The 18,614-nt window shown below is 40.1% G+C and overlaps 1 protein-coding gene across 1 annotated transcript; it reads left to right on the forward strand.

Annotated features, from left to right (window-relative positions):
• Positions 1-1,641: 1,641 nt before the first annotated feature.
• KRTAP7-1 (keratin associated protein 7-1) lies at positions 1,642-1,899 on the forward strand. Its single transcript, XM_068973180.1, has one exon. The coding sequence runs from the start codon at positions 1,642-1,644 to the stop codon at positions 1,897-1,899; it is 258 nt and encodes an 85-aa protein (XP_068829281.1).
• Positions 1,900-18,614: the final 16,715 nt, after the last annotated feature.

Raw genomic sequence — 18,614 nt, forward strand, 5'->3', positions numbered from 1 at the left:
AAAATGTTGAGAATGATTAGTTTTGCTCTTTGGGCTCTATAGTTGTTCATTAAGGGGAGAATATGCAAAAGGTGTTGGTATCCAGGATGCTTTCTTTATCTATTTTCAGAGAATCTAGATCTTATAAAAACCAATTTTTTTCTGAACATTTGAATTAGAGTAGACTTAGCTTTGCCGATCTCAAATTCTTTCTGGTTTACTTTTGTCATGAGAAGTGGCCATACTTCTGCAAAGTGGGAGCAGAAGTGAGCTGCTGCATATTAAAATACAACTGGTATTATATAATAGATCATGGTATCAAAGCTTGTTTTACTAGGAGTGAATAAGAACCAAGCATGGCATAACACGACTTTAAATTGGGCACCATTCCACTCAGCTCCAGTGTGGCACCTTCACAACAAGAAGCTTGGCAATGTTCAACATGATTTACAACCAAAGATTGTGTGTTGCCCATGAAAAGAAAATGTTAACAAGGATAATGCTCATAAATGAAATACATGAAAATTACAACTACTGTATCCATAGCTCTCTTATTATTTCGTGTTCTTTCAGCTTCTGTAAAAAGTCTTGTTCTGATGGATTTCTGTAGCAATGTTTAAGAATTTTAAAAATTTGAGATGAAAGTCACATAACATAAAGCAAGCCATTTTAATTGGGGGATAATTTTCTTCCAAGTTGTGTTGGTTTCTGCCATACATAAATCAGCCTTAAGTATACATACATCCCCTCCCTGTTGAACCTCCCTTCCCCTCACCCCTCCCCTTCTAAAGTGTTAGTGGTAGTCGCTCAGTGGTGTCTGACTCTTTGTGACACCTTGAACTATAGTCTGCCAGGCTTCTCTGTCCATAGAATTCTCCAGGCAAGAATGCTGGAGTGGGTTGCTATTGCCTTCTCTCGGGGTTCTTCCCTACCCAGGGATTGGACCTGGGTCTCCTGAATTGCAGGCTGATTCTTTACTGTCTGAGCCACCAGAGAAGCCCATGTTGAGCTCCCCGTGTTATACAGCAACTTCCCTTCAGCTATCTATTTTACATATGGTAATGTATATGTTTCAATGCTACAAAATGTAAACACAAGATAAGCCATTTTTAAAGTGAATAATTCTGTGGTGATGCAATCACCACCTCTAGTTACAAATAATTTTCCTATTCCAGAAGAAACCCCATAGCCGTTAATATACCAATGTCTTTGAATGACATATGGAGATAATTTCAAGCTATGGAAGTGTTTACATGGTTGCCAAAGCTTTTTTCAGTTTAGTTATGTCAGCTGGGAGGAGTTTATAATCAGAGAATTTAAACAGCCTCACAGGATGCAATCAGAACAGTTGTTAAACCATGGGACACTGATGAAAAGAATTCAATCGCATGTCAAGGAAGGCGCTGACTTTGAAGATACAACACATTCCTTTGTGAATAGAAAAGCCAACAAAAATATGGGCAAAGAGTCTGTGGGTTGCTTTATATGCATTTTACTAGCAATAATGGAATTATCTATGCAAATTTATGGCAAGATGTTTAGGCAAGCATGTCATGCCCACCAGCCTGAGGTATAAAAGGTCCCGTGCAGGACGAGAACTTCATTCCTTCTTGGGTAACTTGCTCTTCACATTCTATCCAAATCCTTCCCACTCCTGCCACGATGAGTCGTTTCTTTTGCTGCGGAAGCTACTTCCCAGGCTATCCTTCCTATGGAACCAATTTCCACAGGACCTTCAGAGCCACCCCCCTGAACTGCGTTGTGCCCCTTGGCTCTCCCCTTGGTTATGGATGCAATGGCTACAGCTCCTTGGGCTACGGTTTTGGTGGAAGCAACTTTAGCAACCTGGGCTGTGGCTATGGGGGCAGCTTTTATAGGCCATGGGGCTCTGGCTCTGGCTTTGGCTACAGCACCTACTGATGGACCATGGCTCCAGATGACTACGGGACCCGCCCTCAATTCTCTGTGTGCAGAACAGCCTGAAAAACAATGACTGTCTTCCTGCCTCCAGAAACACTTGAGAGAGATACATTGCAGTCTTCTTGATCTCCGACATTGCTGAACAAGTCACCCAGGCATCCGATGCTGAGCTGATACTCATCTACAGCCAAAGCAAGATTTTGTATTTCTCTAACATACTTGAATTTTACTAATGAGGAAGACAGTCTGTCTCTTATGATAGCTCTGCCCATGTATCATTAAGTTCTACATCAATATCAATGCATTACTATTACATGTGTGAGTAGGAAGGGGTTTTGCTGTTCATCACAATAAATCCAATACATTCAGCACAAACATTTTTGTTCTGGTTGTTTATTTTATTGTGCCTTTTGTTTGTTCATTTTGCTCTCATCAACCAGTTTCAACCTGTGAGGGTGGGCTTCAATCACATTTTATTCTGATTTCAGACTGTACACCTGGATAGGGTGATGCCTAACAATTTTGTCCCTTTATGTTGAGATTTTCAATTTTAAAAAAAATTCTTTAAAAAGTCCTAAATTTAACCACAATACAGATGGCCCTTGAACAGTGTGGGAGGTTAATCCATGTATAATCTATATTCAGCCCTTTGTATCTGAGATTTCTCTGCATCCATGGATTCAACCAGCTGTGGAGTGTGTAGCATTGTAGTGCTTACTACTAAAAAAATTCTGCATATAAGTGGACTTTTGAAGTTCAAACCCACTTTATTCAAGTCAGGTGTATAGTCTGTACACTGCGATTGTTAGTGTTTCTCTATGCTGATTATAAATAGCAAATTTTCTTAGCTGTTTAATGTTAAAAGAAAATTCTTTCCTCCTTTCATTATTGACACAATTCCATTTAAGCTTCTTCCTCTTTTCCTGCTGTTTATAGAACTCATTATAGAGAGATTTAAACCCCATAAATTGTTGGGAAAATTTCCTTAAGTGGAATGAGTTATGAAACTGTTTTTAAGGCTTCCTAAGATTTGGTTAATAAAGGCAAGCCAGCAACTAAAATCACATAATACTTTTTTTCCTTTTAGATTGATGGGTTTTATTTTTCCCACCTTCTTCACTTCTGATTATATATGTAGGCATATTAAAAATGAAGTGTTTATTCTTTGGAATGATCAGTTCAGTTCAGTTCATGATAGTTGCCATCAAAAGCACTTGAAATGATATGTGATCTGCACTTAGAAAATGCTTCCTGAGAAAACTCTGCTCTGTTTAAATTAAAGCTCATTCATTCATGCATAAAGTATTTATTGAACCCCTACCTGTCTCAGAAAAGATGCTCAATAATTGTTCATTGACTTGTTAAATCTCTGCTTTATGGGCGCAAAATATTATATAGTCCAATACAAAGTTCATTTATGTATGTATGAAGTTACTGGGCTCTGGTCACTCTGTTTAAAACTGGGTGGCTGTACAAACATGCCACAATCTCTGGACTGAGACACTCATTCAGTAGACACTCTCCAAGAAGCTACAACATCACACACTGTCCTAAAATCTGGGGACAGAGATAAAGAAAACATAATTCTGTCTCTCAAGAGTTAAACATGTTTTTGTTGTTGTTCAGTTGCTAAGACGTGTCTGACTCTTTGAGACCCATGCACTGCCGCATTCCAGGCTCCTCTGTCCTTCACTATCTCCCGGAGGTTGTTGAAATTCATGTCCATTGAGTCTGTGATGCTCTCTGACCAGCTCATCCTCTGCCACTCCCTTTTCCTTTGGCCTTCAATCTTTCCCAGCATCAGGGTCTTTCCCAATGAGTCGGTTCTTCGCATCAGGTGGCCAAAGTATTGGAGTCTCAGCTTCAGCATCAGTCCTTCCAATGAATATTCAGGGATGATTTCCTTTAGAATTGACTGGTTGGTCTCCTTGCAGTCGAAGGGACTCTCAAGAGTCTTCTCCAACACCATAATTCAAAAGCATCAGTTCTTCAGTGCTTCAGCCTTCTTTATGGTCCAACTCTCACATCCATCAATGACTACTGGAAAAACTATAGCTTTGACTATGCAGACCTTTAATAGTCTCTTATTTTATGAAAATTAATGTGTTATATTAATAAATGATTATCCAAAGACTCATTTCCTTCCAAGGACCCAAAATAAGAGATAGCCTATAATAAGATATATATCCCTTGATTTGGGTTTATCCAACTTTCCTCATGATTAGATCCATACTTAGCATTTTTTGATGCAAATGCCGTAGAAGTAATGCTGAATCCTTTTCAGTGCATTGAATAAGGAGACGCTTTATGTTGGTTCACGCAAATTTGGTTGTTTGGTTACTTTGATCACTTGATGAAAGTAGTTTCCTATAAGTTTTTTCACTGAAAATTTTCTATTTTTCTCTTTGTAATTAATAGTTTGTGTTGAAACCTTGACACTATGCAAATATTCTATTCCTTATCAAGTTTTCATCCACTGTCTTAGGATCCATTCACAATTTTTAAATTTTATACATCCTTCTACATTTATTGTTTGGCAGTCTATTGTAAGAAAGAAGTTTCTCTTCTCCCCACTTATTTTTGTGTGCTTGTTTATTGTTATCAAAAGCTATATCAGTGTGGGCTTGAGGATTCTTATTTTACTCAATGTGTTACCATCCACTAATATTATTTTTTCATTAATAATATTATTAAGTTTCACACTTTAATTGCCCCAGATTTGGAGAGTGGGAACATCATCATTCTGGCTCCTTTGTCCTTTAGAAACGGTTCCCATTGCTGTTTGATCACTGCTTTACTTTCTGACTCAATGAGATATTCCAGGCTCATCTTGAACTCTTCTGCTTCAATCATGGGAGCACTGGATCCCTTTGGTAAAGACTGGTATTTAGAAAGTATGATATAGGTGTTAAGTGTGCTCACTGCTATGGTATCATTGCTGCATATGCTAATTTCTATCCTCTCATATTAAACCAGTTAATCCTAAAGGAAATCAACCCTGGTCATTCATCAGAAGCTGAAGCTCCAATACTTTGGCCACTTGATGTGAAGAGCCAACTCATTGGAAAAGACCCTGATGCTGGGAAAGATGTAGGGCAGGAGGAGAAGGGGAAGAAAAAGGATGAGATGGTTGGATGGCCTCACTGACTCAATGGGTATGAGTTTGAGCAAACTCTGGGAGATGGTGAAGGACAGGGAAGCCTGGTGTGCTGCAGTCCGTGGGGTTGCAGAGAGTCAGACACAACCTAATGGCTGAACAATGCACAGTAACATACGTTATAACAGTCGTTGTTATGGTTGTTAATCATTCTTTCAGATTTAATAATGACACACTGACAAGCTGCACTGGAGTTCTGGGTTTGGGGGAAAGTCATTGACAGGCAGAATTCACATTAGGGTGAGAGGAGGGTGGCTGACCTTTAGGCTGGTTGAGGTCTCCAAGTGCCAGGGTGTAAAGGTCTAAAGTTTTGCTCTAAGTTGAAATGACAAGTTGCCCTAGTACTCCCTTGTTCTTCACTGAGATTTTCATTTAACTACTTGATCTTTGCTTCAGTCTCAAAGTTGCTATTTTTTTTTTTTTAATATTCTGAGTCCCAGTTCTTCCTGTGAATTTGAAGGGAAGGTCTGCTTAGTTCCACTTGTAGACTCCCCCTCTCATAGTCTCTGCCATGACTTTCTCCTTGTTTTTCATTTCTTTTCCATTTTCCAGACATTTAGGTATCTCTCCTCCACTGATATTGTCCCCACAATTCTCCTTGTCATTGTTGGCTTCCAACATTTGCTTTAATTTAATGGATTCTGGGGAAGGGGAGGGGAAGAAATCTGCTTCATCTGCCAACCTAAAAAATATAAAATCCTTAAAGAGGGACGGGAAGGGATTAAGAACCACAAAAACTACCTGTCTTCTTCCCCCCGCCCCTTAATTATATACTAGATACAACAATAGATAATTTCACTATTTATTTGCATACAAATTTTTTGAGATGGATTTCTTTATTATATCACTAAAGAGGACACCAGTGTTGAAAATTTAGTGATTTGTTTGAGACTGCATCATTCATCTTTAAAGAAAAATGCCAAGCTATAGTAATGGGGACCTGACTCTAAATCCATCCCTCCACTATAAAACAAGTCATGTAGCATTTTAAAAATTATAGAACTCTTTCCCAGAAATATCCCTGCCTAATGCACTTCTTATGCCATTAATAACTATATCTAATATAGTTATTATATTAGATATATATTGGATTTACATTTTGCAGAATATGTCCATAGAATTTTATTTAATTCTGACAATTATCTTGGGAGATGGGTATCATGAAAACATTGATGGAAATTAAGTAATTTTCCCAAGTGGGAAAATATTTATCAACTGGGAGAGTTAAGCTTTGAGCCAAGGTATCAAACTGAGGTCTTCTGACTCCTTTCATGAACACTATTCTACCTCTGATAACAAAGGCAAAACATTCATTATGTGTTTAGTGATTTGACCCTAATTAAGGTTATCAAGATCCTCCAGTATTTTCCTAAGCTTGTCAAATAAGTTTAATAAATATTATGCTTCATTCTTTATCTTGATACCAAGTTCTTGGATTTTTCCCATCTCAGTATCTCTAAGACATGGCGGCAGATCCTAACTCCCCATTTCTGCATCCATTCACACCCTTATCTTTTCTTTCCTGGATTAAAACACCAGATGCCTGTTTAGTGTGCCAAGCAGAGTCAAGCTCATCTTCTACACTACAGATGAAATCGTCACTCAAAATGAAAATCTAATAACATGACTTTCTTCACAGACTTTGGCTATTTTGTGGTCACTTACAGATTTCAGGATAAAAGTCAGTTAGTGGCACACAAGAACATCAGTTTCTCTAGTCTCATTTCCTACCTCATTATGACATGCTTCCCTCTCTCCTGCAATGGGACGTACTATAGTTCTTTGCTGTTTCTGCCCTAGTCTTCATCTAGCAGACTCCTACAGAGCCTTCAAAAGGACTTCCTCTACCCCAGGGGTCCTCCCTTGTTTCAGCTGAAAAGCTTCACCTCTGTTACAGTGCTCACACGGCTCTGCTCACCAACCAAGACCATCTGGAACACACAAAATCAACAAAGTTGGGCTTATTAACTTATTGTGACAATGGAGATCATGCAACATGAGAAACTGTAGGATGTCTCAATAAGAGGGTGTAGGAGGGGTTGTTCTAGGATTTGCACTTGAGGGATTTGATATTGGAGATGATTAAAGGAGGCGGGTGGCTTCCCAGGTTGCTCAGTGGCAAAGAATTTGCCTGGCAATGCAGGAGACACAGGAGATGTGGGCTGGATCCTTGGGTTGAGAAGATCTCTTGGAGGAGGAAATGGCAACCCACTCCAGTACTCTTGCCTGGGAAATCTCATGGACAGAGGAGCTTGGTGGGCTACAATCCATGAGCTCACAAAGAGTCAAATTGCAACTGAGCATGCATGCATACACGCAAGAGGCAGAGGTGTCTTCTGGATTGGGTACTATCTGCAACAAATTTTCACAAAGTTAGTGGTTGAAAAACAACACAAATTTACTCTTACAATTTTGGAGGTCAGAAGTTCCAAAATCAAGGTGTTGGTAGGACTGTATTTATTATGGAGGCTTTAGAGAACAGCCTATTTCCTTGCTTTTCCAGATTTAATAGGCTGCCCCAATTCCTTTGTGTCTTCTTCCTTTATCTTCAAAGGCAATAGCGTAGTGATTCTGACTCTGACCTTCCTACTTTGCTCTTTCACTTTAAGGATCCTGTTGATTATTGGGATGACCCAGATAATCCAGAATAATCTCTCTACCTCTAGGCTGGTGGATTAGCAACCTCAATGCCCTCTTTTCATCCAATGTAACATATTCACAGGTTCTGGAAATTGGAATAGTGGCATCATTGGGGTGCTATTAGTCTACCTTCCACAAGAAAGGATCTAATTTTATGGTTGGGTATTTTAACAAAAGTTTTATTGAAGAAATGGAAAAATGCTGAAGCTGTCATTGGTAAAAGGGCAGCAGTCACTGTAAAAGATGTTTGGTCACTGTTTTGGGTTTGAATAGTGTTCTTGGTTCCATCTGTTTCTGGGTGTGACTACAGAGTGGTTTTCTTTTTGTCTGTCTCCATCTCCCATTGCCTGACCCTGTCTTATTTGATGCTCCTTCTGAAGACTGTGTGTGGGGAGCAGGGAATGCTCTGGTTTACCATTTGTGTTTTCAGGGCTGCTGTTTATCTTTCTCACCATCATTAGTTGACAGGTTGGCTTCCCTCATTGTAGCATGTATGTTGTAAGGTTTTTGAGAGAAAGCCCCATGCTTTACTCAATGCTGTATCGCCAGTGCTGTAACCCAGACACTTGACAAATATTTGTTGAATTAGTATAATTATTTAAAGCCTTAGAGAAAAAGCCCACTCCCTTTCCATTTAGAATATGGTCAGAAAACAACAGACATGGAAATCCTCTGGAAGCTTCTTCAAAATGCACAGTCGTGGGTCTTCCTTGTCAGAATCGTACTCTGCACACAGACATGATCTGCAGGTGATTTGTGTGCACGTAAAATTTAAGTATTGGGTGGGGGGACTTCCCTGATGGTTCAGTGATTAAGAATCCACCTGCAATGCGGGAGATGGGAGTTCCAACCCTGGTTGGGGAACTAAGATCCCCCATGCCAAGGGGCGACTAAACCTGAGAGCTGCAAATACTGAGCCTGTATTCTGCAACAAAATATCCTGCATGATGCAATGAAGAGCCTTGTGCCACAAGTAAGACCCAATGCAGCCAGAATAAATAAGCAAATACATAAATACAGACATAAATAAATAAAAAATTGATATAAAAAGATTTGAGTATTCGTCAAGTCCGGTTAATTCTTTATCCTAAAAGAAGGAGAGAAGGGGACATGTCTCATTGTTGATTTTTTAAAGTGTTGATGAGATGGTATTAACATTTTCAGCAACAAGGAAAAGGTAAAAAATTATTTTCCTGTACCTTTGTTCTATTTTTTTTTATTGCTATTTACAGAAAAACTAGTTCCCTTTTCTTAATTTCTTTTGAGGATAGAGAAATAGCTCTTAAAATTATAGCAGGAGAGCTTTCTACTAGATAAATGGAAATATTTCTTGTTTCTATGGCCTGCCAGGCAGAGACTGCTCAGAATGTTCTATGACTCCAGAGTATGTTGAGTATGGTCGTCTCTAAAAATACCCTGTTATTCCTTAGACACCAATTCCTTTTCAGTGACTTGCCTCTGAGGCTCCTGATATTATCTTTGACAATGATAATCGAGTTAGAGTGTCCTGGTCTGTTTTCTTCACTTTCAATCATCCTCCTCTTTAGTAGCCTGCTTTACATATATGCCTCATTATTTCCATTCTGAAGCTTCTTTGTCCTATGCACTTGGTTGCCACCACAGAATTTTCAAGGCTTTCCTAACGAACAACCTTAAATGTTAAGAAAAAGATTTGGGACAAAAGCCCTCATTTTTAAAATTTAAATTTATTTTTATGTTCGTTTTTGGTTAGCAAAGACTTTGAAGAAATGATGATCTTGGTAGATTGAACTCATCATCCTTTGTAGTTTGGCTGTAATAGGAAACACTGTTTTCAAATCATCAGGTGAGCATGACCTCAGATATTCCAAAGGGTAACCAACAAGTAAATACATTGAAATGTCTCCCTTCCACTCATTAGCAAGTCTGCCTTAGCATGAGGTAGCACGGCAGACCATAATTTCTCATCCTTGATCCTTTTCACTAACTCAGCTTGCCGGTTGCTGCTGTGGCTCAATTTTATATAAATTTCCAGTTTCTGACTCTCATTCCCCCTTTATGTCACAAGAAGTAGACCTCAGCTCCTCCTTTTTGCATCAATGGGAACAGAAGGTAGATGTTCAAAAAGGACCTTCAGATCCCACTAGAGACTAAAATCTTGCAGCAAAAAAGGTAATGTCCTTGGGGAATTTCTTTTTCATGTTGATTCTGAAACACATGTGAGATGTTTACGGCCAGAGTCAGTGAGGCTTTTATGCATCTAGGCATTGTTGTGGTATCACATTATTTCTGAAAAAAACCACACAGGTTCTACATCAAATAGCAAACTTCATTAATTAGTTGCTTGCTCTACCATTAACCTAGTAGCCTCACAAATGTGGCTTAGCCCCAAGAGTGCTGAGATAGCAAGGTAGTGAAATTGTGTCTCAAGTTGGTCCCAGGACCTTGTCAGCAAGTTCTGATCCATTTCAGGTGACCACTCTTGGAGTATGCTGCCGCCTGGGAGTTACATTTGACGGCATGTGACCTTGACTTCAGACCAGCGTTTTTGACCTTGGCTCTGTTGACATTTGGGGCTGGATAGTTTTTTGTCGTTGAGGGGAGAGGAGTGTTCTGTGCACTGTAGGATGTTTGGCAGCATCCCTGACCTCTCTCATTAGATGGAAAGCAACAACCTACCAGTCATGACAAGTGAAATTGTCTCTAGATAGTTGCCAAATGTCCCCTGGGAAGCAAAGTTGTCCATGATAATAAGTTATATAAACTCTGCTTATTAATCGTGACTAAGAAGGTGTCAGGCTTCCTGGGTAGCTCAGCTGGTAAAGAATCTGCCTGCATGCAGGAGACCCTGGTATGACTCCTGGGTCAGGAGGTTCCCCTGGAGAAAGGATAGGCTACCCACTCCAGTATTCTTAGGCTTCCCTGATGGCTCAGACAGTAAGGAATCTACCTGCAATTCAGGAGACTTGGGTTCAATCCCTGGAGGAGGGCATGGGAACCCACTCCAGTATTCTTGCCTGGAGACTACCCATGGACAGAGGAGCCTGGCGGGATACAGTCTGTAGGGTAGCAAAGAGTCGGACATGACTCAGCGACTAAGCACACGGCAGGACACAAGAAGGTTTCTCCTTTTCTTCCTTCACCATTTTAAGCTCATCCCATTTTAAGTTGTGTGTTTTCTTAGCGAGGACACCTTTACAGATGGCTTACCAGTGAACAGTACAGGTTTCTCAAAGAGTGGCCAAAGCACTTTCTTCTTATTTTTTCACAGCACCCTTGGCTTATGTGGTCTTAGTTCTCTGATCAAGGATGAAAACTGGGCCACAGCAATGGAAGTGCTGAGTCCTAACCACTGGACAGTGAGGGTTCCCCAAAGCACTTTATGGGGATGATTTGGGCTGCTTATTCAAAATGTAGACTCCTCAGACCCAGCCCAGACCCAGGGAATCAGAATCTATAGGAAGAGAGCTCAGTCGTGTGCATATTAAATAAGTATTCAAGGAGATTTTTGCAGTCTAAACTTTGAAACTACTGCAGTGAAATGTCTTGTAGAAATTTCAACATTTCTCTTCTGAGATTCTGTTGTTACATCCTGTGCTTTAAATTGATGGCAGCTGGGAGCTCCTGAGTGTGTCTTAGCAGGGGTGTGTAACACAGTGAGCAAAATTACTCTGTACAGTCTCATGGTTAATTGACCAAATCCGATGGGAGATGGTTGAATTGTAATCTTAGCTTCTCAGTGATTTTGATGTTAGGATCATACAGTGGCTAAGGTGGTGAGTGTCAGGGAATCAACTTACCTCTTGTTACAGTAGAATGACTTGGGGCCCAGCAAGTGATTTGCCTAAATTCTTTCAGCAAGTGAGTGGCCACTTTATATTTAGAATACAGTAAGTCCTCTACATGCAAGTGAGTTTCTTTCTAGGAGTGCATTTATGAGTCCAATTTGCTCATACATACAACAAAGTTAGCCTAGATACACAACTAACACAGTTGGCTATTTAGTGTTGCTGTTGTTGTTTAGTTGCTCAATCGTGTCCAATTCTTTGTGACCCCATGGACTGTAGCCCCCCAGGCTCCTCCGTCCATGGAATTTCCCAGGTGAGAATACTGGAGTGGGCTGCCATTTCCTCCTCCCAGGGATCCTCCCCACCCAGGGATTGAACCTGTGTCTCCTGCATTGGCAAGTGGGTTCTTTACTGCTGGATCAGCTGGGAAGACCACTCAAGGGTTCTACATAATACTGTACTGTAATACTTTTATAGTACTTTTCACACAAATAATATATAAAAAACAAACACAACAGATAAAGCATTTTTAATCCTACAGTAAAGCACCTTGAAAGGTACAGTAGTACAGTGGAATGGCTGGCATTTCTTAGCAGTACCAACTACCTCACTGCTGCTTTTACACTTGCTTCTGGACATCCTGGGCTTGAAATAAAGATACTGTACTACTGTGCACTGTAAAGTACACAAAAGCACAACCACTTGTAGGAGATGCACATGATGATGTACACCAGACGCGTGAACTAAGTTATGTGACTGGACATGGGAACACACGCTCGCATCTTTGAAAGTTTACAACTTGAAGATTGGTATGTAGAGAACGTACTATATTTGTTCATTCACTCATTAGCTCAAGTAATAATTAAAGACTTACATTACACCCAGTAGTGAGCTAGGCACTGAGGAATCAAGCCTGATGGAAGACATCATATTTGCTCTCCTAGAAGCAAGCACATTGGTGGAACAGGTGCCAATCACACAAATAGGAGGGAGATGGTGGCCCTTATGATACTCTAAGTGGACTTTGTTTCCTCAGGGGCCACAGAAAGGCCTCCCAAGGGAAGTGATTGAACTAGTGTCTGAAGGTCAATGGGAGTCGAGGACAAGAGAACAATTCCATGTAGAACAGCCAAGAAGTGACCAGACACTACACATTTGAAGATCTAAGATAGTCAGTGATGTCTAAGCAGAGACAGTTACGGAGTTTTAGGTCAGTTTAAACATAAAAAAATCTAAAATTCAATGGGATGATGTTGAAATGTTTTTTTTTTTTTTTAAATCAGTTTAATTTATTGTATTACATAACATTTTTACTATTTTTCCAAACAGTATTTTGATTAAAAGCAATAAATTTCATCAGGTCAGTTTTAATAATTTAATAGTTTAATGTCCTTTTATCTTAACTGTCCTAGAAGGTCTTGTCAAAATTTTTTCACATAGTTTGGGAAGAACAGGAATATTTGTGACCATGAGTAATACAAACAGAAGATGAAAGACTCTTTTCTTTATATTTGAATCTGCTAACTTCCCCCAAACTATTACACTATTTGTATTTGCCTCAAAACTTAGGAATATACTCTGGTGAGTATATTTTTTGTAACAAGTAATTTAGTATGTTAAATAATATAATAATTCATACTAAGAGGAGAAATGAGGAATAGATTAAAATGCTGGCAGCAGGAATAATCACTTTAACTTAATAACTGCCCAGGACAGTGAAATGAACACTTTCAGTACTTAGTTGTTGGTTCTGAGTAGTAAGTTTAGCTTTAGTAGCAAACATGAATTCTTTCCTTCCATCCCTACCCCCACCCCACTCAGATTTAAGGTTTTATCTATTCTTTTTTTTTTTTATTAAATTTTAAAATCTTTAATTCTTACATGTGTTCCCAAACATGAAACCCCCTCCCACCTCCCTCCCCATAACATCTCTGTGGGTGATCCCCATGCACCAGCCCCAAGCATGCTGTATCCTGCGTCAGACATAGACTGGCGATTCAATTCTTACATGATAGTATACATGATAGAATGCCATTCTCCCAAATCATCCCGCCCTCTCCCTCTCTCTCTGAGTCCAAAAGTCCATTATACACAGCTGTGTCTTTTTTCCTGTCTTGCATATAGGGTCATCATTGCCATCTTTCTAAATTCCATATATATGTGTTAGTATACTGTATTGGTGTTTTTCTTTCTGGCTTACTTCACTCTGTATAATCGGCTCCAGTTTCATCCATCTCATCAGAACTGATTCAAATGAATTCTTTTTAACGGCTGAGTAATACTCCATTGTGTACATGTACCAAAGCTTCCTTATCCATTCATCTGCTGATGGACATCTAGGTTGTTTCCATGTCCTGGCTATTATAAACAGTGCTGCGATGAACATTGGGGTACATGTGTCTCTTTCAATTCTGGTTTCCTCGGTGTGTATGCCCAGCAGTGGGATCGCTGGGTCATAAGGCAGTTCTATTTGCAATTTTTTAAGGAATCTCCACACTGTTCTCCATAGTGGCTGTACTAGTTTGCATTCCCACCAACAGTGTAGGAGGGTTCCCTTTTCTCCACACCCTCTCCAGCATTTATTGCTTGCAGATTTTTGGATCGCAGCCATTCTGACTGGTGTGAAGTGGTACCTCATTGTGGTTTTGATTTGCATTTCTCTGATAATGAGTGATGTTGAGCATCTTTTCATGTGTTTGTTAGCCATCCGTATGTCTTCTTTGGAGAAATGTCTATTTAGTTCTTTGGCCCATTTTTTGATTGGGTCGTTTATTTTTCTGGAATTGAGCTGCATAAGTTGCTTGTATATTTTTGAGATTAGTTGTTTGTCAGTTGCTTCATTTGCTATTATTTTCTCCCATTCAGAAGGCTGTCTTTTCACCTTGCGTATATTTTCCTTTGTTGTGCAGAAGCTTTTAATTTTAATTAGATCCCATTTGTTTATTTTTGCTTTTATTTCCAGAATTCTGGGAGGTGGATCATAGAGGATCCTGCTGTGATTTATGTCTGAGAGTGTTTTGCCTATATTCTCCTCTAGGAGTTTTATAGTTTCTGGTCTTACATTTAGATCTTTAATCCATTTTGAGTTTATTTTTGTGTGCGGTGTTAGAAAGTGATCTAGTTTCATTCTTTTACAAGTGGTTGACCAGTTTTCCCAGCACCACTTGTTAAAGAGATTGTCTTTACTCCATTGTATATTCTTGCCTCCTTTGTCAAAGATAAGGTGTCCATATGTGTGTGGATTTATCTCTGGGCTTTCTATTTTGTTCCATTGATCTATATGTCTGTCTTTGTGCCAGTACCATACTGTTTTGATGACTGTGGCTTTGTAGTAGAGCCTGAAGACTCCACCAGAAAATTACTAGAGCTCATCAATGAATATAGTAAAGTTGCAGGATATAAAATCAACACACAGAAATCCCTTGCATTCCTATACACTAATAATGAGAAAGTAGAAAAAGAAATTAAGGAAACAATTCCATTCACCATTGCAACAAAAAGAATAAAATACTTAGGAATATATCTACCCAAAGAAACTAAAGACCTATATATAGAAAACTATAAAACACTGATGAAAGAAATCAAAGAGGACACTAATAGATGGAGAAATATACCATGTTCATGGATTGGAAGAATCAATATAGTGAAAATGAGTATACTACCCAAAGCAATTTACAAATTCAACGCAATCCCTATCAAGCTACCAGCCATATTTTTCATAGAACTAGAACAAATAATTTCAAGATTTGTATGGAAATACAAAAAACCTCGAATAGCCAAAGCAATCTTGAGAAAGAAGAATGGAACTGAAATGTTTTTTAACATGTGTGTGCTTGTATGTGTGTGTGTGTGTGTGTGTGTGCATGCATCATAACCAGATCTACATTTTTTAAACAGTTAGGTGATGAGAAGCAGCTTGTAAGGAGGGAAACTATTGACTCAGTGGGTTTTGCAGTCACTGTAGCAGTGTCAGTTCAGTTCAGTTCAGTCGCTCAGTCGTGTCTGACTCTTTGTGACTCCATGGACTGCAGCATGGCAGGCCTCCCTGTCCATCACCAACTCCTGGAGCTTACTCAAACTCATGTCCATTGAGTCGGTGATGCCATCCAACCATCTCATCCTCTTTCATCTCCTTCTCTTCCTGCCTTCAGTCTTTCCCAGAATCAGGGTAGCAGTGTAGGTATGTAAATTGGTACCTTGGATTAGGTAGTATGGCAGGATGAACAAGGAGCTCCCAAAGTTGTTCACTCTGAATCCCTACAACCTATGAATATGATACCTTCCATGGAGAAAGGGGCACAGCAGAAGTGATGATGAAGTTAAAGATCTTGATGTGGTGGGATTATCCTGGATTTTCCAGGTGGCTCAATGTAGTCACAAGGGTCCTTCTAAGAGGGGAAGGCAGAAGGATCAGAGTGAGTAGCAGCAGATAGGATGACAGCAGCAAGAGCCTGGAGTGATGAAAGGAAGTGGCCACGGCCATGAATGAGGGCCGCCTCATGCTTGAAGCTGAAGAAGGCCAGAAAACAGATTCTGCTCTCTAGAGTCTTTACAAGGAACTGGCCAAGTCAACACCTTATTTCAGACTTCTCACTGCTGGGATCTCATGACAGTACATTTGTGTCTTTTTTAGTCACCAAATTTGTGGTAGTCTGTAGCATTAGGAAACAGTCAGAAAAACAGTAGAGCACTGAGGCAGAGATTGATAGAAATTAGTGCATTCAAGAGAGTGTTGGAAGATAAAATGACAGCACTCCATGACAGATGGCATTTGCAAGTTTGGGAGGGTGTCAAGGGTGACTCCTGGGTGTCCATTCTTATGATTCAGATGGCATCATCTCATGGGTGTAAACCTTAATTTCATATCAAAAACAAGATGCAATTACTGAATGTGAGGCCCTCAGTTCAGTTCAGTTCAGTCGCTCAGTTATGTCCGACTCTTTGTGACCCCATGAATCGCAGCACGCCAGGCCTCCCTGTCCATCACCAACTCCCGGAGTTCACTCAGATTCACATCCATCGAGTCAGTGATGCCATCCAGCCATCTCATCCTCTGTCGTCCCCTTCTCCTCCTGCCCCTAATCCCTCCCAGCATCAGAGTCTTTTCCAATGAATCAACTCTCATTGAATGAGGTGGCCAAAGAACTGGAGTTTCAGCTTTAGCATCATTCCTTCCAAAGAAATCCCAGGGTTGATCTCCTTCAGAATGGACTGGTTGGATCTCCTTGCAGTCCAAGGGACTCTCAAGAGTCTTCTCCAACACCGCAGTTCAAAAGCATCAATTCTTCAGCGCTCAGCCTAGACAACAATAATTAAATTTTGTATGTTAGCTAGTAAATTACCTGAAAGGAAGTCATATTTTGAGACTCATAATATCTGATTACTAGGATTTTAAATCAAAAGTCTGGAGGATTTTAAATCAAGAGTCTAAGAGAGCCTCCACTTACCATTCTGGAAGCGTGAAGATTTTATTTTTCTCTTGTAGCAATGATTAGATGTAGTATCTGCTGTCTATTTTATCATCTCTAATTGCCCCAAACATCTTACAGAGCTTTGCAATTAGAGGACGTCAGCACAGAATTACAGGTGTGCCAGGGTGTTGCTGCTCCTTAGTCTCCAGCTGACCTGGGCAGGATCTGGGGTGTCAGAGCTCATGGGGTGGCCATCTCTTTGAGTGAGTCTTGTCAGATTATCCCACCATACCCTAGAGATGTCTAATGTACTTTGTGTGCTATTATGAGAAAAAGAGATCAAATTGCCAAAATTCGTTGAATCATAAAGAAAGCAAGGGAATTCCTGAAAAACATCTACTGCTTCATTGACTACACTAAAGCCTTTAACTGTGTGGATCACAATAAACGGTGGAAAATTCTTCAAGAGATGGGACTATCAGGCCATCTTACCTGTCTCCTGAGAAACCTGTATGCAGGTCAAGAACTGTCAGAACTTTACATGGAACAGTGTACTGGTTCAAAATTGGGAAAGGAGAATGACTAGGCTGTATATTGTCACCCTGCTTATTTAACTTATATGCAGAGTACATCGTGTGAAATGCTGGGCTTGATGACTCACAAGCTGGACTCAAGATTGCAGGGAGAAATATCAACAACCTCACATATGCAGCTGACACCACCCTTATGGCAGAAAGTTAAGAGGAACTAAAGAGCCTCTTGATGAAGGTGAAAGAGGAGACTGAAAAAGCTGACTTAAAGCTCAACATTCAGAAAAGAAAGATCATGGCATTCAGTCCCATCACTTCATGGCAAATAGAAAGGGAAAAAGTGGAAGCAGTGACAGCCTTTATTTTCCTGGGCTCCAAAATCACTGCGGATGGTGACTGCAACCATGAAAGTAAAACACACTTGGTACTTGGAAGAAAAGCTATGACAAATCTAGACAGCATATTAAAAAGCAGAGATATCATTTTGTTGACAAAAGTCTGTATAGACAAAGCTATGGTTTTTATGTGTTCATGTATGGATGTGAGAGTTGGACTATAAAGAAAGCTGAGTGCCAAAGAACTGATGCTTTTGAACTGTGGTGTTGGAGAAGACTCTTGAGAGTCCCTTGCACAGCAAGGAGATCAAACAAGTCAATCTTAAGGGAAATCAACTCTGAATATTCATTGGAAGGACTGATGCTGAAGCTCCAATACTTTGATCACCTGATGCAAAGAGCTGATTCATTGGAAAAGACCCTGATGTTGGGAAGGACTGAGGGCAGGAGGAGGAGGGGACAACAGAGGATGAGATGGTTAGGTAGCATCACTGACTTAATTAAGATTAATTTTGTCAAACTCCAGGAGATAGTGAAGGAGAGAGGAGCCTGGCGTGAGGCAGCCCATGGGGTCTCAAAGAGTCAGACATGACTTAGCAACTGAACACTAACAACAACAATGAAGAAAAAATTGACAAGCACTGAATGGCAACCCACTCCAGTGTTCTTGCCTGGAGAATCCCAGGGATGGGGGGAGGCTGGTGGGATGCCATCTATGGGGTCACACAGAGTCGGACACGACTGTAGTGACTTAGCAGCAGCAGCAGCCCTTTGTTATTTCTTCTCCCAGAGTCTTCCATGGATGTCCTGCAATTGAATTCCTAGTAGGGATATGATCCTGATAGATGGCTGTTAACTCACTTGTTATCATAAAT

The sequence above is a fragment of the Capricornis sumatraensis genome, chromosome 1 (genome assembly GCF_032405125.1).
Source record: "Capricornis sumatraensis isolate serow.1 chromosome 1, serow.2, whole genome shotgun sequence".
Lineage (NCBI taxonomy): Eukaryota > Metazoa > Chordata > Mammalia > Artiodactyla > Bovidae > Capricornis > Capricornis sumatraensis.